Source organism: Schistocerca americana, chromosome 1 (genome assembly GCF_021461395.2).
Source record: "Schistocerca americana isolate TAMUIC-IGC-003095 chromosome 1, iqSchAmer2.1, whole genome shotgun sequence".
NCBI lineage: Eukaryota > Metazoa > Arthropoda > Insecta > Orthoptera > Acrididae > Schistocerca > Schistocerca americana.
In genome coordinates this window covers 1,039,097,714-1,039,118,779 of record NC_060119.1, presented here as the reverse complement: position 1 = coordinate 1,039,118,779, position 21,066 = coordinate 1,039,097,714, and the positions used below count along the sequence as shown (strand labels likewise).

The 21,066-nt window shown below is 39.0% G+C and overlaps 1 protein-coding gene across 4 annotated transcripts in view; it reads left to right on the top strand.

Moving 5' to 3' along the window:
* LOC124616869 (S-adenosylmethionine synthase) overlaps positions 1-21,066 on the top strand; it is a 281,538-nt gene that overhangs the window by 256,567 nt on the left and 3,905 nt on the right. For 3 of the 4 annotated variants that reach the window (XM_047145219.1, XM_047145222.1, XM_047145221.1), the window contains exons 2-5: positions 7,682-7,944; positions 8,148-8,225; positions 8,780-8,902; positions 20,379-20,491. In XM_047145219.1, the coding sequence (XP_047001175.1) occupies positions 7,682-7,944; positions 8,148-8,225; positions 8,780-8,902; positions 20,379-20,491 (577 nt within the window). Of the gene's footprint in view, positions 1-7,681; positions 7,945-8,147; positions 8,226-8,779; positions 8,903-9,316; positions 9,430-20,378; positions 20,492-21,066 lie in introns of those variants that run through there. The other variant, XM_047145218.1, reaches the window with a different exon arrangement.

Below are 21,066 nucleotides of genomic sequence, written 5' to 3'. Positions count from 1 at the left end.
GGATACAGATAGCTATTCTGTGAAAAGCTGCCCTCCAATAAATTATCATGTAACTAAGTATAGGGTTCAAAAGTTGCCACTTAAACTATAAGAAACTATTATTGAGAGGCAGAGTCCTCAAGGTTTACAAAGTAATCAGAAGTTTTTTTAGACAACATTTCCATATGAAGCTCCACTTGTTGATGTACCATGCTGCAGTCAGATCTGTGTCCGAACAGGGAGAGGCCTGTCTGTGACAATGATAACCAAAGAACCATCTACATGGCTAGGTAATCGTGAATTACTGCATTGGCTAGCTGCTTTGCCTTATCTGTAGACCAGCAGCTTGTGTTAGCAGCAAACAATGTGTCAAAACTAATATATAGCATTCCAAATTCCCTGCATGCGTAATGGACATTGCTGCCATTAACAACTGTAAACCATCCAAAATAAAATCACCAGTGATGAAGGATATGGATGTAAAAATAAACATGATGTAGAAAATATTCCAACTATATAATGAAATAGTAGAATAAGGGAAAACGAACACTGAAAAAGAAACAGTTGGGCTGCAATAAGTTTGACAGCTGTTTAAAAAAGAAGGGGAGTAGTACTGTTAGTAAAATACTTCAGAGTTGAAATTTCTGAGTTACAGGGGAATGTGAGTGTTATTTAAAATGTATGAACTGAGATTTATTTTGATGAACTGCCTTCTCTTGGGGAAAATGCAAGAGCATTATCACACGGTCACAAGGAGAGACAATGGCTGGCCATTACTTACTTAATGTGAAATTCTAAATATTGACAGTGGAAACATATAAAAGTAGGAAAAAAGTAACCTAGCTTTGAGACCTGTTAGGAGGAAAAGGTACAGGTTGGAAAGGGTTAGAACAGAGGGGTAGGTCATTCAGACCCCATGTTGTGAACACAAAACTTCTTTTCCTTTCTCACAACAGCTGAGTCTCAACCTTACCCTTCTAATATTTTCTTGCTTGAAGGAACTAACAGTTCCCAAGCCAGGATGATTTTTCCTGCTTTTGTCTATCAATGTAATTGGAATTTCTCCTCTGGAAGTGCTGGCCAGTCAGCCTGTCTACTTCTAAATTTAATTTCCTCAAGTGAATTCATTGTGACTAATTTTAATTGTTCCTGTAAATCACTTTTATAATGTGTTTCTTTAATTTGTTGACTGGGACACACAGAAATTATTAGAAAGTTACATAGAAGAATGGAAAGAAAAAGGGCAGGGATGCTGGGCAGTAAATAGTTTAGCATTGGAAAGGGTAATGTATCAGGAGCTATACTGTCATAAAAGGTAATAGCAAGGAAAGTAATGAAAAAATATTTTCTACTTATGTGGTCACAGGAAATACCTTGTACAATGTTGAATTGGAATGAAAGATTATGTAGAGAAAGCAGCAAAGTGAAAGCCCAACAAACTGTTATTTCCAGATAAAATTAATTCACTGAAGCAAGATAAGCTAAGAACAACTAATAAAGGGCTAGAAAAACTGCTTATAACATAATTAAGGTTATAAACAAATACAACAGAAAAGTAATAGATAGTACTGGTACTGGAATAACATAGTAATAGAGAAGCAAATTCCGATGGGTGGATCACAGAATAGTATGAAAGTGAATCTAGGTAGGAACTGTGAAAATATGGCATTTAGTAAAGTTTCTGCTGCTGCTGCAGCTGCTTGGTCAGTAGGTTTTATCTATCCAATTGCCTTATTTTGCCTAAGATTTATTTAGTTTTTTGCCCTCCTAGAGAGCTGCATGAATGGAGAATGTTAGCTCTGACCTGCAACTATTATAGGGAGGATACATGTGTAAGTGGGAATTTAAGGAGATGGGACATGGATAAACTGACTAAACCTGAGGTTGTACAGAGTTACAGGGAGAGCATAAGGGAACAATTGACAGGAATGGGGGAAATAAATACAGTAGAAGAAAAATGGTAGCTTTGAGGGATGAATTAGTGAAGGCAGCAGAGGATCAAGTAGGTAAAAAGACGAGGGCTAGTAGAAATACTTGGGTAACAGAAGAAATATTGAATTTAATTGATGAAAGGAGAAAATATAAAAATGCAGTAAATGAAGCATGCAAAAAGGAATACAAACGTCTCAAAAATGAGATCGACAGGAAGTGCAAAATGGCTAAGCAGGGATGGCTAGAGGACAAATGTAAGGATGTAGAGGCTTATCTCACTAGGGGTACGATAGATACTACCTACAGGAAAATTAGAGACCTTTGGAGATAAGAGAACGACTTGTATGAATATCAAGAGCTCAGATGGAAACCCAGTTCTAAGCAAAGAAGGGAAAGCAGAAAGATGGGAGTATATAGAGGGTCTATACAAGGGTGAAGTACTTAAGGGCAATATTCTGGAAATGGAAGAGGATGTAGATGAAATGGGAGATAGGATACTGCGTGAAGAGTTTGACAGAGTACTGAAAGACTAGAGTCGAAACAAGGCTCTGGGAGTAGACAACATTCCATTAGAACTACTGACAGCCTTGGGAGAGCCAGTCCTGACAACTCTACCATCTGGTGAGCAAGATGTATGAGACACACGAAATACCCTCAGACTTCAAGAAGTATATAATAATTCCAATCCCAAAGAAAGCAGGTGTTTCAAATGTGAATATTACCGAACTATCAGTTTAATAAGTCACGGCTGCAAAACACTAATGCAAATTCTTTACAGACGTATGGAAAAACTGGTAGAAGCCAACCTCAAGGAAGATCAATTTGGATTCCGTAGAAATATTTGAACATGTGAGGCAATACTGACCCTACGACTTATCTTAAAAGATAGTTTAAGCAAAGGCAAACCTATGTTTATAGCATTTCTAGACATAGGGAAAGCTTTTTACAATGTTTACTGGAATACTCTTTCAAATTCTGAAGGTGGCACGTGTCAAATACAGGGAGCAAAGGGCTATCTACAATTTGTACAGAAACCAGATGGCAGTTAGAAGAGTCAAGGGGCATGAAAGGGAAGCAGTGGCTGGGAAGGAAGAGAGACAGGCTTGTAGCCTCTCTCTGATGTTATTCAATCTGGTTCTTAACAGGCTAGGACTGATCATACATTGATTTCAAACATCTGACATTATTGGGCAACTAGACTGCAGAATTTGATGCTCTATTACTGCAGGTTCCACTGTGTTGCAGTTTGAGAAGACCACAGCTGCTGGGGAGTGAATCTTCCCGTACCTTGAAATGTCACAGCTCTTTACTCTTCCCCTAGAACAAAAACCTTTATTCCTTCTTTTCAGTTAGTGGATTTGGATCCATAGATGAAGTAAGTTTGGAACACACTTACCGTATGGCATGGCCATATGTTTGTATGTACTAAGATTGCTCTTTAGTTTAAAACTGAATATAGTCTCGTAAAGCCTTAACAGAACTACTTTGTCTACAGGCATAGGGTAAGGTATTATTAAGATTAAGCTGCGCAGCAGGAGAAGCAGATGTGCTTTTGGGAACTAGGGACAGATTCTAGGTAAGCATACTAATGCATGATAAGAACTGTATGGGGAAGTAACAGAGAAAACATTTGATGTTTTATGTTGGTAATATTCTGTAAAGCTGTGTATCTGCCGTAACTGCAAAACTGCTGCTGTGCCAAGCAAAGCATATAATGTACTGTGAATAGCCAGAGAACCAATCAATCATGTAGTGCTTGCTAAAGTAATTCTTTCTCATTGCAGTGGGCAACATTTAGTATAAACAGCATCACCCAAAATTTTTTAGAAATATGTGAACATTCTGTAATGAATAAGAAGTTAGCATTCAAGGTGTCTCTTAGGGGCAAGTGTCCTCTTTGTCTGCCCCCTCCTCCAATAATGGCAGAAAAACGCAGGCTCATGTTTGGAATGTAGAAATTAAAAAGATGGTAAATCAATTATTATTATTATTATTATTATTATTGTTTTCCATTCTCACATATTTACCATTCACATATTTTCAAGACAAGAGATAATCTCCGTCATTTCGGGAATGTAAATAAAGCTTTTGAAAGTATATTTAAAAAAGTAAGAGTTGAAGGTGTTCTATGCTACCAATGTTATTAAATGGACAACAGCATGAATCATGTACAAGGCGAGGAGGAGAGAACAATAAGCAGTGGAGAAACAGTATTGCAGTACCATCATTCTAAAATGAAGATAGAAACAATAAAAAATCACATTTTTACTTTAATATGATCAGAAAAACTGGGACATTATAAGGAAATACAAAGGATGGTTAATTTTCTCATGTGTGGAAATCAAACTGCTTTATTTGGAAGCTGGACAATTAGAAATATAATGTACACACAATAACACAGTAATCATCCTGCCCACCTCCAACACTGGCAAACATCACCCTTATTGTAGCAACTATCCTCCATTACTTTCAAATTCATCCATTAGGTGGATAATTTCATAGCAGAACAAACTTTCACAAGAAAAGTAATCACATACATAATTCAAGGAAACAAAGATGTACTAAACAACAATGCATAATGCCCTGTATGGGCACCAGTTCTGTGTATAATTGCCTTCACAAAAATGTGAAATTAATAAATATATAAATGTGTCTGATCATCAGTTGCATAGCAGATGATGTAGATATGAATATAAAAAAACTTACACTTAACTGAATGGACATCGTTTAAGAGTGCAGACAAACATGCTTTTCTACATCTACACTTCATGACCCACTATGAAGTGCAGGGCAGAAACTGTCTCATTGTACCAGTTGTTAGGGGTTTCCCAATTTCATTCACTTGTGGAGTGTGGGAAGAATGATTCTAATGCCTGTGTATGTACTGTAATCTAATTTTGCATTCAGTCTCAATGGGAGTGACGTGTGTGGAGTTACAGAATGTTCCTAGGTTCATTATTTAAAGCTGGTTCTTAAAACTTTGTTTGTAGACTTTCTCTTCATAGTTTCCCTTTATCTTAAGGTCTGCCAGTTCAGTTCTTCCAGCATCTCTGGAACACTCTGTTGGAAGTGATTATTCGTGCTGCCCTTTGCTATATACATTAGATATACCCTGCTAGTCCTCTTTGAAACAGGTCCCACACAATTTAGCAATATCCCGGATGGATTACAGGGGCGATTTTTAAGCATTCTCCGATGGACTGATTGCTTTCCCCAAACTTTTCTAACAATAAATCGAAGTCGGTTACCAGCTTTAACCTCAACTGAGCGTATGTGATTGTCCCTTTCCATTTCCCTACTGAATGTTACATCCTGATTACAGCTGCGACCCGCTGATATATTGTACTCATAGGCCTAGTTTATTTTGAGTTTTGTCAGCAGCACAGCTTTGCATTGCTGAACATTTAAAGTTCAATCTTTGCACACTGTGAAATCTGATCATGTTTCACTTAGTATTCGTGCAGCTTAGTTTAGACCGTACTTCATTGTGGATAACGGTGTGCATCGTCTACAAAAATCAGAGATAAATATTATACGCTAGGCCATAAATATGAAACATGAACATCAAGGTACGCAACTGACTTCCCTGTGGTACACACGAAGTTTCCTACACCTCTGTCGATGACTTACAAGAAAAGTATTATCCTGCCTGCGGTGTCAGATGAGATTTTCAGCACTAATTGCCTATTTTAGTAAGATGAACGTTGGACGACAACAGTGCAGCAACTGACAAGAATCCTACCGCCATTGGTATTCTCGAAGTATTTGTTTTTCAGCAGATAGAAAATACTGGACAAAGGCGGCTGGAGACGTAGAGTCAATTTTTAGAAACGAGAGGTAACGTTTCTATTTGCTGTCCTGCTTTTGCACAAAGCAGGATTAGGCACGTTCCCAGTTCAGGCACACCGCTCTTTCACTTCAACGTTTCTATTTTGCTACTGTGCATTCGCATTCTTAAACAGCATCACCCAGTCATAGGTATTGCACACTTATTTCCTTTGAAATTAGCTGCCTTTACTCACGGCCACTTCCGTCTCGAAAGTGTTTTCTAATGTATGTAGGAAATTGCTTTTAAAAAATATAGAAGATAGGCTGAAAAGGAATGTTAGCGTACGAAAAGTAGTCGGATTTCGCATAGTAATATATGTTGATTTGCCCGTAGCTTCTAGCACGTGTGCCGATTTAAAAATATCGATCACAAGCGAGTCCATGAATTTTTTGATCTGCGATTCAACAATAACATTGCGTTTGTTCATTGTTCACTGGTTCATAACAAGAATATGCCCACGATTCCGAGGAAGTGCTGCCACCAGGTGCGGAATTTGAGTGGGGAAGATGAAAACCCAGAACTGGTTACGTTCAGAAATGGGCAGATGTAACAAAAATCTGCACAAGTGGGGAATTTGTGAAAGTACTTTGTGTCCGTGAGGGAACATCCAGACCATGGACCACCTGCTTCAATGTCTGCTAATAAACCAGCCAAGAGAGTGCACGGCCCAAGACCTGATGGCGTGCAGCGAAATAGCAGGGGCATATGTGGACTTGTGGAAGAATGAGATATGAAACAAAGACTGCAAATATTTTATTATACTGTATATAATGTTCCATGTATTTTATTTTATAAATTAGCATTGTAATATTGTAATTTATAGAGGACAAATTATTCTATGTGTAATTTGTGAATTTATTGTTAGTTGTTTGTAGTATGCACAAGACATTATACTCGTATTTGTGCTGTTTTTGGCATTTCTCGGACTAATTGCTTGTGCGAGATATTCGAATTCGTGCAGTGTGGTAAAATTATAGAAAATGTTCGAATCCATCGTTGGGTGCTTTATTTAATGTTTTTCTTTCAATTGTTTTGTGTAGTGTAAAAGCACTAGAGCGACACCTCTTTCTGCTAGCTCGCGTGCGTATATTTTGTAGCTATAGTGTGGCCTTGAAAAGTTTGTCAAACATTAGCGAGAAATAATAGACGATAAAGTTCCAGCGTATATGGCTGCAATTTGCCGGATGGTATGTCGGCAACATGCAATTTTTATTGTCCGTGTAAACGTTACGTTTGTGTTGTGATCAAAGAATCATGGGAACTCAACATCCCCTCTGCATATTTGTTTCATATTAAGCTGTCTGATTTATTACATTTTGTGGCGAACCTTATTATTACATTGAGATTCGGTTTCATTTTTGCAAAATTCAGTTATTTGTATAGTTCAGTTCAAAGAAGTGTGAATTTTATTCAGGATATGCCGCTCGTTCTCTCATACGTATTTATTTTTTTACCATGATGAAAGTTTTATACAACGTTGAACGATTTTTTGCTGTTGACTTTTGTGTGTACCTTATACCTCGAATAAGCTTAGGGGTTTATTTATTCGTGTTGGTTTTTTCAGTGGTGTTAGATAGATCCTTTCAACGTTGTTACAATCTTTGGAACACACAGTATTTCACGGTTACAGAGCAGCGTAAGTTATTTAAGCAAACGACTAATTGTATCAATAAATATTTCTCACATGAAATATATCTAATTTGATCAATGTCGCATATGACGAGTAGTCGTGGTGGATTAATTTTGATTAACAGAATTCGTCAGACGCATCAACAGAACAAAATAACCACAGCTGTTACTTCGGTCACATCGAACATAACCCCAAGTAAAGTTCAGATAAAGTACGTTAAGTCAAAAAAAGTAGAGAGATCGCGTACAGAAAGTACTGTTAAAAATCATATATGCACTACATGTTTGAAATGTTCTTTTCTTCCTACACAGACAACCATTGGGCTGCCATCTCTCCCACTCAAGCATTCTATCACGTGATCACGCCGAGGTTATAAATACACGAACTGCGCGTGGTGTAAACCTCTTTTCCAAAGTAGCTTCTGACGCGGTAAGAGAGTTGGGTAGTAGGTTCAGAATGCCGGAGACTTCATCGCCGTACATAAATGGTTATCAACAGAATGGTCACATGGAGCCGGAAATACTGGAGGATACATTCCTGTTCACTTCGGAATCTGTGGGGGAAGGCCATCCAGGTAAGAGAGAGACTCAATTTGTTATATACTTTATTAGAACCATGTGCTCATCATGGCGGATTTAGTTTGCTTGAATCTTATGCGCTTTTCCGGTAAAGTGAATATTCAATGAAACGTAGGCGACCGCGCTATGAAGTGGTTTGCGATATTATTGAATATAATTGGAACTATATTCTTCCGGTAATATTTAATACTAATTTCAGATAAAATGTGCGACCAGATCAGCGACGCCATTCTGGACGCTCATTTGAGTCAAGATCCTGATGCCAAAGTTGCTTGTGGTAAGTAACAATATGCATGCTGTTCATGCATTTGTATTATTCACAAGGTTTCGTTGGACAACAAACATGCATGCTAAAAATTAGGGGGGGGGGGGGTGATAGTTGTTTGTTATTGTTGATGCGCGAGGAATAAATTGTATTTGCCGAGTTTTGTTATTTCTTCGATCAGCATATAATATATTCGTGCAGATAGCGAGACAATGTTTCCTACTTATTTTTATGGATATTAGTCAAGCGCGCAGACTACATAAATCTTGTGTCTTAAGTTTCCTTTCTTGTAATTACATGTATTGAGTACAGCTAGTTTAAATAAATATATAGTGATTGCGTACTTTTTAAATCTTTCCCACTTAAGTTGATGGTTATGTAAAATTTGTTAGCTTCACTGTTCATACTTATTGTGTACGATGAATTTTGATACTTAAGTACCACAGTTTTTATTGCTAGTTTATAGCTTAGTGGTTACTAATTTAACTTTATTCTTGCATTGACTAATATCTTCGGTTTAATTGTGATGCATAACTTGAATTTACTTTGTATTTTGTTTCCTCCAGAAACTGTTGCAAAAACTGGCATGATTCTTCTCTGTGGTGAAATAACATCAAAGGCAAACGTTGACTACCAGAAGGTGGTCAGGGAAACAGTGAAGCACATAGGATATGATGACTCTTCTAAAGGTACATTAAATTTTATTGCTCTCCACTCAATGTTTTTCTAGAAATGTTGTTGACCAGACAAAATGCAGATTGCTTAGTAAAAAAAAAAAACTTGTGTGCCTAAATTTCTTAACCTTTTTTTTTAATTGGCAAAGGTAGTTCAGTGTATTAGCAAGGGCAGTTCTATTCAGCAATTGACTTTGTGGATATATGTTTACAACCCTTCAGGAAGTGCACGGTGATCTGCAATAACATGTAAATTCTTACAGCTGACTGGAAGTTTGTGTCCAAAGGCCAGTTATCTTTGTCAGGTATATTATGAAGTGAAGGTTAATTTGTCGACATTATGCATAGAGCATTACTTGTATGGATTTGGTTAGTTTAATAACGTGCCTTTTGCTAAGATAATGCTGATTTCTGTGCTCGCATTCGTAGGCTTTGACCACAGCACACTCAATCTTCTGGTGGCATTGGAACAACAGTCGCCAAATATTGCGGATGGAGTCCACATTGACAGGCAAGAGTTGGATATAGGTGCAGGGGACCAGGTACTAATGATTTATTGTAGGGAGGTTAATGCTTTCTGTAGCATGTAAAAAGTAAGAAGCAGCAGCAGCAGTGTCATCTGCTGTGTGTCTAGCAAGCAAAAATTCCACCATTGCAGATACTTGAAGCATGAATTGGCATTCAGAATTTCTTTCTCAAGAGAACTGTCAAATACGCTGGGCTATCATTCCAAACCAAAATGAACAATTGTTCATTTGTTTTGCTAGTTGGCAGGTAGATGGACGTATGTGAAAACCCTTATGGGTTCTGGCCCATGAAGTATTTTCATAAATCTTGTTTTCTACACAAATGACTCTTTTTCCAGAAACACTGTGATTTGTGCCGTATTGACTGTGCTTAATTCCTTGATGGGATGATGGCTTGTAGTATGATTATTTATTTATTTGTAAAGCAGGTAAAGAAGAAAAAATTACAACCAATTTATGGTGAGCAAACACAAATCACTATTCTAATGCAGGTGAGTGCAGCGCTGCTGTGACAACATTCTTGGAAATAGGTGGTAGCAGCTCTGCTGTAAATGACACCACGCTTTCAGATAGATGGTTGCAGCTCTGCTGTAAAATACTCGTTCCAGGAACAGGTGGTCGCAGCTCTGCTGTAAATGACACCGTGTTTTCAGAAACAGGTTGCAGTGTTGCTTTGTGATGGTACCATGTTTCCAGAAAAAGGTGGTTGCAGTTATGCTGTAAACGACACCTTGCTTCCATGAGCAGGTGACTGCAGCTCTGCTGTACTGACACCCTTATGGGTATGGTTTTACTGTTATAATAGTACATTTCAGTATAATTACTTATTGTAAGTAGTGTAAGATTTAATGTAAAAGATTGCTGTTTCTTTCATTATCTTAGCTATGCATTTATAAAATATCTTGAACACCCAGTGAAACATACATTTTAATGTCATGGGAGGCATAGAGACATTAATTGAAAACTGTATTTGACCCACATTTGTTTCTGCCAGCTTAAAAAGTCAAATTGTGCACATTTAATTTGCTCAACCCTTTTCTCCCACAGTTCTGGATTAAGTGCCTTCCTAAGACACTTGGGTGATCATGGGAGGCAGCTGCAATTTCCATACTAAACATTGCTTTGTTTGCTTTATTATTTACTGTTAGTCTGTCAGGTGTTCTTACTATAATTGCTCTGAATTCACTTTGCCTCCCATGACAGAATATTTGAATATGCTGACTTCCAGCTAAATTTAATTTGACTTATTCTTGAATTAATTCGGCGAGCAATTACAATACTTGATGTCCCATGAGTCTAAGTATATGCATAAACTATAATTTTGTCTGTCTGTTTGGTCATTAATGAAATATTTCATAATGAATCAGTATGATTCATTGGGTGGCTGTGACATTTCTTTGTATGTTTTTATAAACTAAGGTAACTACTGAAAGTATTTTTAAGATCAGTTATTACATTGCTTGTTTATACTTGAGGAAATTGCTTTTATTGGTTTAATAACCCATTGGCAGATACTTGGCTCCTGGAAGGTTGACGTCTGGCACCAGTATTCTATATTTTACTCTTTGTGTACATTGCAACATACCACCTGCATAGACAATATGCATGATAAATTGAAACCAATCTTTTGACTGATTTCTGCTTTAATTTAAAGTGCATGTGTTCAGATTTTCTGACTGAATGTGGCACGATTTTTAACATTGTGGCATACTAACAATTTTGGTACTTGCTTATTGTGGTTTACTGAGTTCCTGTTCTTAAATTACACTGGCAGTGCTGTAATAGGTGAAATAGACGTGAAGTTGTCATGAAAATAGATCAGCGTAGTGTTCCACTTAAAGATTTGGCTTCACAATGCCTAAAACAATGTTAGTGACATAAATATCTTTTTATGCATTAATATTTATGAAAGAACTTGGATTAGCTCCTTTTTGTTGTTGAACATGCATTAGGTGCCACATCTCTCCATTTATTACCAAATCTAGAAGATTCATTAGCTTTTGTTCTTTTTGTTAATTCATCCAGCAATCAATGGTTTAGGACTTGTCATTCAACACAGTGAAAATATAGAGTTCTAAAATGAACCTGCACACAAAATAGGAAGACAGCTGTTATGAGGATAGGACAGGTGGGCGATGGCATCAAAGTAGGTACCATCACAGTATTTGCCGGAAATGGAAAATCTAAATCATGATCCCAGGACATGGCAAACTCCAACCTCTCAAATATGAGGTCAGTGTCTTTCACAACTGCAATGCCTCTTTTGCTTGGACCCTACTGTAAAATGTTATTTTGGTTACACACAGTTTACTCCAGACGACTAACAATATGAAACACTTGTTATTCATTACTGTACACACTGTTTTTCATATCCTTGCGCAGTTTTTCCTTAACAAAGATGGAGGCGACTATACATGCACTGACCGGCAAATTGGACACGTAGACATATTTGACTGACCAAGCAAACTTTCATAGCGAGGATGTTGACCTGACGGCTGAACCACCCCATCCAACAAATAGTGGCCTGTGTAGTGCTGATGTGCCAACTTCCTAGCAAGTTTTCTTTAGTCACGGTTTCTGAAGAAATTTAAAGATTGCAGTTGTTCGTGGGACACATTGTGGAATACAATTGCAAAAAAAAAGTGAAGCACTTTCATTATTTCAATGAATCCATAATGGTTTTGTCACACATGCAAAGTCTATAGAGCTTCTGTTGTAATTTAAAAACCAAAGTAACATTCAGTGGATGTTAATTCTAAAATATACTTGCTTCATTATGACGTGTTAGTCCAGCCTATATTGAACCCCTCTGCTATGAAGAACAAAGCTACAAAAGGTTGTTCTAACAGTTGCTAAATTGTAGATGATGTGCACACTACCATGTGTAGTCTTCAAGTTTGAATAAGTCTCTTAAACTTACAGGTTGTTTTTTAAGATACATAAATTAGTAATGTTTATATGAAGGTCTTTTTATTTAATTTGCTTTACCATGGTTTATTTCCTCAGTATAAATTGTATAGCAGGTTTCAGGGATATTTTGTTAGCAATTGTGAGGATATAACGGCACTGAATCTAAGGTCCTCCACACTTCTGCCAGTGGCTGGAAATTGTAATGTAGCTAACAGCTTCTCCTTTTTTTTAAAAAAAAAGAATAGTTTGGTGATAAGCAGTTCTAAAGTGCATGTTTCACTTATTCTTAAATAACTATGAAATCTTTGGTTCCCAGCTACTTAAATAACAGAATGTGGATGAATTTCCTTCCTTGCATTGGCCACTTTACTCAGATTTCTGCTGTCTTTTCCTTTAAAACAACCAAGAGAAGCACTAGTTTTTGTTTTTGTGTAAAACCAACTGGGGTCTCATTGAACCTAAACACAGTGAACCAAATGTAAACAAATCAGTCCAGGGCAGCAGTGTAATCAGAGTGCAGTCGTGTGGGACATGTGTATTTTGCCACAGAATTGATTGTTGGTCTGACAGGAAATTCCACACACTAGCCAGTTGTAAATATCCTTGATTTTTCATTTCTTTCTCTGATAAAAAGTTGAAATCTTGTTTATACAGTGACCTAGTGGGTTTTATTATTCTTACTTGGCACTGTTTGATTAAACTTCTTCAAGGTAAATACACAGTTTAGTCTTATTAATGTGACCACCACCTTGTTAGACATTACTTGCAGTAGCCACCCAAGCAGCAAGTGGCAGCACTAGCAGTGGTGTGTTGGGGAGGGGGGTTTTAGGAAGCAGTGCAGTCATTGTTTGTTGGAATTTGGTAATGAAGTGATATGTCCGATGTCCAGAAGGCCATAATGGGTTTCGGACCAAGAGTGGAAGCATTTCTGAAACAGATACATTCGTGAACATTTTGCATGTTGCCTTGATCAAAGTAAACTGTGCATGGCAAAATGGTGCTATCAGAAAGTGCCAAACAACTGGTGTGCCATGGGTCTTAGATGATGGGTGAAAGCTGGCTGCAGATGTGAGTGTAGGACGGAGGTTTGCGACTGTTGATCAACTGACCGCACAGCTGAACCAAGAAGCTATCAAGTGTCTCATCGCCAGTGAGTGTCAACATGTGGCCTTTTCAAATGAATAGTGTTTCATGCTCCATCGGACAGATGGCTGTTTCTGTATGGCATGAAACACTATGCAAAATTCGTCAGAAGGGTCCAGGCCAGGGGTCATTCCTGTAGGCAAAGTGGATCAACAAATGTATGCGTTTATCCTTGGGGACCATGCCCAGCCCTAAATGCAGTTTGCTTGAAACTTGATATGATGGCATCTGCCAGCAGGATAATGCAATGTCACACAGGTCACAGTGTGGAGTCCCCACAGAATAATGTGGCCAGTCGGTGTGCAGTGGGCAGGGCTCATGTGGGGAGAGCAGTAGTGGTGGGTGTTACGGTCAGGTGCTGTAGGGGAAATGGCTGAGTGCTGGAGAACTGCTGTAGTAAACTGAAGCCTATGCTCACATATTTTGTAAGTGGTAAGTGGAGCCTCTACACCATTCGACAAGATTTCTCACTTCTACTTTGACTAGTATCTAAATAGAATTTAGTTGAAAATATTCATTTTTCCCTGACCTGCTAATTATTTGTAACTTCCAGGAAGTGCCATGAATGGTGAATTTTTAGTAACGCCTAAACATTTCGCTTGTCACCATGTTGAAATTTGCTTCTTTTGCCAAACACCGTGGAGTTTTCCATATCATCTCAGTAATGTGTTGTACACGCACAGAGAGAATTTTGAAAGAGCGGTTTATTGCGTTAGGAGCTGTGAGGAAAAGTATGAAAAAGCACATCCTCAGTACAGAATGAAAGTGTAATATCTTCACTTATATTTTTCCAAAACTTGACAGAATTTCTCATTTACTAGCAACAACTGCCCCTTATAAATCACTTTCTTTCATTGAAAATGTGTGTTGTTAGTGAAATAACATAGTAGGTAACGAAGTTTTGCATAATAATTGTGTGGTAAAATATTCTCCTGTTGCAGGCTATCATTTGCCACGACCTTTTCAGTATCTCGAACCGTTCATGAAATATGAGGAATGTTGTGGATATTTCACTCTGAGAAAAACAGCAAATAGTGTGCTACATCAGATCAATTCTCTCGAGATTGGTGACAGACCACTTTCCAAGCATAACAGAAAAATTCAATATGTTTGCTATGTTTCATGTGCAGCAACACATTATGTAACATGCACCTTGCATAATGACCCCTATTTCTTGTTGCAAACTTTTTTCTTATGTCGGTCAGCACCTTACTTCCATGTAAATACAGATCAACTGTGACCTTTAATTAAGTGATGGTGCCAGCATCCTGAACCCGATAAGCTATAAATAAGGCAAATGTGAAATATATTTATCAAATAGTTCCTGTAAAATAGTTTGTGAAAGATTGCAGGACATGTGCATTGCTTATATTATTACTGACTAGCTGGCACACACTGTGTAAGAAAGTTGGCCACTGCGCATCGGCCAAAGTATCCTGTGCAGACTGTGCGTGTGTGTGCGTGCGTGCGTATCAGGATGCGTTCACTGTACCCCGCTGGCCACCGTAAAGGCTTTATTTAAACACAGTCAAGAATCTGTAGGTCCACCTAGATTGTTGATGCCATGGATCCTCGACCAAACCACCTAGTGCAGCTGGACGGCACTGAAGTCGACGTGGCTCCATATCCCCATAGGTACCTTCCAGAACCTATCTTCACGCACGTCTTGCAGCAGTCTGCACTGCAAAAGGTGGTTTTTCAGGCTTTAGATATGTAGGTCACTTCAATTGGGAAGTGGTTACATGGTGATGAGTCCATGTATATTGCCTGTAATCAATGGAAAATCTGTAATGGAATGTAACAATATTACAAAATAAACTCACCATATAACAGATGCTGCGCCTGATAGGCACAAGAAGACTCACAATATAAGCTTTCAGCCAATAAGGTCTTCGTTGATACAGCTTGCAAGCCACACTGCAAGTGAAAGCAGCAGTGCATGATGGGAGAATGGCAACTGGGTGGGGTAAGGAGGATGCTGGGGTGGGGAGGGGATGAGTAACAGGGTGGGGGACAGTGAAATGCTGCTGGGGAGCCACACAAAGATGAGGTGGAGAAACGGTAGGGCAGCTAGGATTAGTCTTGAGGCTAGAAGGGTGGAAGTTGGGAGGGGGGGGGGGGGTTGTGGAAAACGAGAGAAGTAAAGAAGGGGTGAATTGGTGAATCGAGGACTGTATGCTGGAATGGGAACGGGGAAGGGGTGGGATAGATGAGGGGTTTGAGGCCAGGAGGGTTACGGGAATGTAGGATATATTACAGGGAGAGTTCGCACCTGTGCAATTCAGAAAAGCTGGTGTTAGTGGGAAGGATCCATTTGGTAAAGGCTTTGAAGTAGTCATTGAAATGAAGGATGTTGTATTTGGCAGCTTGCTCAACCACAGGGGGTGGTGGTGGTGGTGGTATGTATGTATGGGACTGGTCTTGTATCTAGGTTTGTTACAGGGATATGAGCTGTGAGGTAGGGCTTGGGAGCAGGAGTTGTATAGGGATGGATGGGTATAGTGTGTAGGTTCAGTGAATGGTGGAATAACACTGTGGGAAGGATAGTTGGCAGGACATCTTATTTCAAGGCATGATGAGAGTTAGTTGAAACACTGGGTGGTACTGAGGACCTGAAACACAGCCCTGAATCTTTCCTCTGAAAGCTCTATCACCACAAAAGTTAGACTTTTCCAAAGGCCTCACCTTTTGCCCCACTCACAAACTAAGTTGTGCAGGACTTAAGGACATCTCCTTCTCCCAGTCCCTACAATGAAAACATTTTTGCCACCGATTAATTTTCCAGAATTTCGTAACCTCGAACCTTAGTCATCATCCTTCCACAAATCCCTCAATGTGGAAACTAACCTTACATAACTGTTGTTTTGCACTGCAGCGATTACCTGGCAGGACGACTAGCAGGTGTCAGGTACATCCATCTACAAACCTTGCCACAATCATTCTATTCCAGAAATCCAGCAGTATCTCGGGTGACTCCTCAAATCCTTCAGTCCATTCCAGAACCTCTTCCTGGAGTCCATATTTATGCTCACCCCTACCACTCCCTGCACTCCTGTCTTCTACATGCTTACTTAAGTCCATAAACCCCACTATCCAGGAAGCTGCATTATGGTTGCTGTTTGTGCCCCACTGAGAGAATCTCTGCTCTCGTAAACAAGCCCCTTCAGTGTATTACCAGGAACCTACACTTCTATATGAAAGATACCAATCAGTTCCTCCACCAACTCCATAGTTCCTGTCCCTGTACCACATGGTGCCCTGCTTGCCACGATTGATGCCACCTTCCTTTACACATGACATCCCTAATACCCGTAGCCTTACTACTGTTGAACACTGCCTTTCCCTATGCTGGACGGATTCCTAGTCGCCATGACTCTCCCCTCTCTCCCACTATTACTTCTCCTTTGAAGTCAATACCTACAAACAAATCCAGGGTATAGTTCGGAGCACCTGCATGGCACCATCCGGTGCTAATTTATTCATGGGCCATCTAGAGGATGGAGGGTACCGACACCTTATGCTCATTCCTACTGAAGCTCAGCAGCTACCTCATTTGCGTCATCTGGTCCTACTCAACCCAACAAACCATCTTCCTAGATGTTGACCTTAACCTCAAAGATGGCTTCATCAGTACCTCTGTCCGCATCAAACGTACTAACCCCATGCAGTACCTCCACTTCGAAAGCTGCCACCAGTTTCCATACTGAGAAGTTCCTTCCATACAGCTTAGCCACCTGTGGTTGTCGCATCTGCAGTAACGAGTGGTCCTTCTCGAAATATACCAAGTGTGTCACTGAGGTGTTCGCTGACCTTAATTATCCTCTCATCCTTCTACAAAAACAAATCTCCTGTGCCTTATATCTCCAGTCCCCCACAACCTCCTAAAGTCTTAATTTATGCCCACAGAGGAGAATTCCCCTTGTGTGCCAGGATTTGGACTGCCTCTCAATGTGCCCTGAAGTGAGAAATGTCTCCCAGTGGTGGTCTGTTGTCCACCGAACCTACACAGTATACTTGTCCATCCCTACACAATCCTTGCTCATGATCCCGTACCTCATGGCTCATACCTCTGTAACAGACCTAGGTGCAAGACCTGTCGCATACATCCTCCCACCACCACTTAATCTAGTACAGATACAAACATCACTTATCCCATCAAAGGAAGGGCTACCTGTGAAACCAGTCATGTAATTTACAAGCTAAGCTGCAACCACTGTGCTGCATTCTATGTTGGCATGACAGACAACAAACTACCTGTTTACATGAATGCCCACTGACAAACGGTGTCCAAGAAACAAGTGGACCACTCTGTTGCTGAGCACACTGCCCAACATTACGTCTTTCATTTTATTGACTGCTTCGTATGGATTCTTCCCACCAACACCAGCTTTTCTGAACCCGTCCTGCAATATATCCTACATTCCCAAATGCTGGAATTTGTAAACAGAATTGTCTTGGCTAATTTACTGTAGTAAAAAACACATGTTTAATAGCTGCTAGATCAACTGTTACTGTGAGAGGCTTTTTTTCCATCACTTTTGTTAAAGCTGAAACTGTCCTTGGTCTTCCTAAATGTAGCTATGTTGTAGAAATAGCACTGTCTAAACAGAGGTGCATTTATAGGCTTTTTATTTTTAGAATAAATTAAGATTACAGAGCTTGGTACAAAACCATGTGTCACACTAATATTTATGCAAAATTTTTCCTTGCACTGTTCCTGGCAAATCCATAAGATTACTACCCCTTTGAAAATTGTCCTGTACGGCCTCCTACAGATGTTCTACAAAGTAACTTCAAACATTGTCAGGCTCTGTCCTTAAGCCAGAAAACCAATGTTAGGTTTGAATTTGGAAGTGATGTCTTTTCCCCAGGCAGGTGTATGTTATAAATTGAAGCAAGGAAAAATCAACATTAATGTATTTTATTCATTAATGCACTGGTTGGTTCAAAAAAATTTGTATATTTTTCCAGTGCCTGATCTTGTCCTGCTTTAGAGGCTTTGTTCTAAAGAAATGTTACGTGCAATTTTTTCTTACTGAGTTGCCTAACAGTATGTGAATTCTCTGTAGATAATGGCAGATGCTGAAAGTTGCCTGGGTAGGTGATGGGGAAAAAATATTCTTGCTCTAAATGGTTGAAATTATCGGTATTTGAGTTAGTAGGGGCTTATATGTTACTTGTTATACCAAAATATGGAAACAGTATTTTTTAGTCTTACATTCTCGTAAAGAAATCTTTGAAATGACCAATAAGCTGAAGGGAGCTGGCAATGCATAACTTGGGCAAATGTTAAGTTGCCTAGAAAACATCTGAACAGAATAAGGGACATGAACTAGCTAACAGGCATGAAGCTTCTGTGTAAGTTTGTGTAGTTCTCCTTTTTTAAATTTTTTGTTCATGCACACCCTTTAGCTTTTCTCCATTAAGAACAATTTTGATAGAATTGAGGATGAGGACCTATGCTGCAGTGAGCAAGAAGTTGCGTCATGTCACATCGTGTTGTTACTGCTTATGTGCATGTTTGACTTATGAAATTCCAGAATGAAAATTTCGCTGCAGTGGTGTGATGAGTTTGTTTAAATAGGGTTCTCTTTTCTAGGATTCAGACACTTTCTACTTTAGTGCTAAACAGGCTACAAAAAATCTTGAGGTGAGTCCCAAGAAAAAGCAGTTGTATTTAAGAAATCTCAACCTCTGCTTAACTTAAACGTGTCTTGACCCTTGACCGAAAAAACCATCATTCTGCTGCAGAGTGAAAATTCCATTCTCGAAACATCCCTTGGGTGAGACGTGTCTGCAATGTCTGTTCTTCTTGGGATGCTAGCTCCGCAAGTGTTGCAGGTGAGCTGTGGAGTTCAGTATGTTCATGAGATAGTGATGGAAGTAAAGCTGTGAGGACAAGTCACGAGAATTGTGGTTGGTTAAGTGTAGAGCATTTGCCTGTGAAAGGCAAAGGTCCTGAGTTCGGGTCTGCCTGGCTCATGTTTTAATCTGTCAGGAAGTTCATGAGTGCACACTCAACTGCAGTGAAAATTTAATTCTCAGGTATCAGAACAATCAAAAGCACATGCATAAGCAATAATAAACACATATTGACGTGATACAACTTCAATTGCATAAAAATTGATATTAAAAATCCTTTAAAAAGAAAAACTAAGGCATGTGTGTGAAGAAACACAAAATTTAAAAAAAGCCCAATTGTACACACTGATAAAGTTCCACACAGTGTATAGCACCCTTTTGTGTTCTAAAAGTTCATGGAACATTAGCTTTAATATGTCCTTAAGTACTGTCTAAAAATATTTTTGTTACACCAGTAACTTTTGTGTGGTACTGTTTCTTGTAGCATATTTATACCAGGAAATCATATTGTTTTGCTGCCATACTCGTTTAAAATTCCAGCATTAAAGGTTGTAGACTTAAGTCAGTCATTTTCAGTGAGCAATAAGGAATGTCGTGAAACCTACAGTACACACACAAATGTCCCACAAAATAGTTTGTGCTTAACTGCTTCTCAACTGTGTAATAATTTTTCTTTTTGCTGATAATCGTTTGTGCAGATACTGTACTTTAATTTTACTGCCTATGCTTTGAAGAGGAAAAGACCACTTGTAACCCATACTGTTCTGAGACATTCCAGCTTTCTTGCTGAACTGTGAATTAAGATTTTTTGTTGCTGGAGCTCAAGTGTGCTCTGCTTTAACCATTACAAAATGCTTGTAATGCTTGTTGCATTGGGTTGCCAAGTTTTAAAGTATAGCCAGATGTTGAGATTTTGATAAATTTTTGTGCTTGATTAGGTATTTGTTTTTTGCAGTGCTTCCAGATTCAGAGTAATTAAACAGGGTTGCATTGAGCTATGGTATGTTTGTGTTGTGTTAAGTTGCAAGTTGTCCTTGTCTGGTTTGTAGGGTTTGATTACAAGATCTGCAGCGTGCTGTTGTCTCTGGATCAGCAATCTCCAAACATTGCTGCCGGTGTGCACCTGAACCGTAATGATGATGATGTTGGTGCTGGTGATCAGGTGATTTAATTGAATTTGACTAGTATTAGAATAGTACAAAGCAATAGTGTATTTTCTTTCTTACTTTCATGTGAATGTCACAAAAATTAAGTTTTATACTTTTTTGTTGTGATATGAAAGGGCATTAACTGAATGTGCTTCTTTAATATCTGCATGGCAGTTAACAGGGTCCATTCAAAATCATTTTGCAAAATTTATGCATATGCTTCAGAAGGGTATCCTTATAACCCTTCCACTGCTGTGGACTAGTACACACGTCCTGATATGCCGTTCCACAGGTGCCGTGGAAGTGTACATGTGCACTGCTTGGGTATTCCTAGTTTACTATGGCTGTCTGTGTGCGTCCTGAGCCACCAACCTCTCGCTGCTGTGGACGAGCTACTTTCACACACACGTCATTCCGTGTTATAATTTGTGAAAGATCTTGTTTGGATATCTTCAGTTCACAAGATAAGACATTTATGACAACATGATTCTTTGTGTGCAAGGATCTGAATGGCTGCTCCATACACATTGCAACTTAGGATTTAAAACCCAATAATTTGAGAATGAAATAAGAGAACATTCTGCTCCCA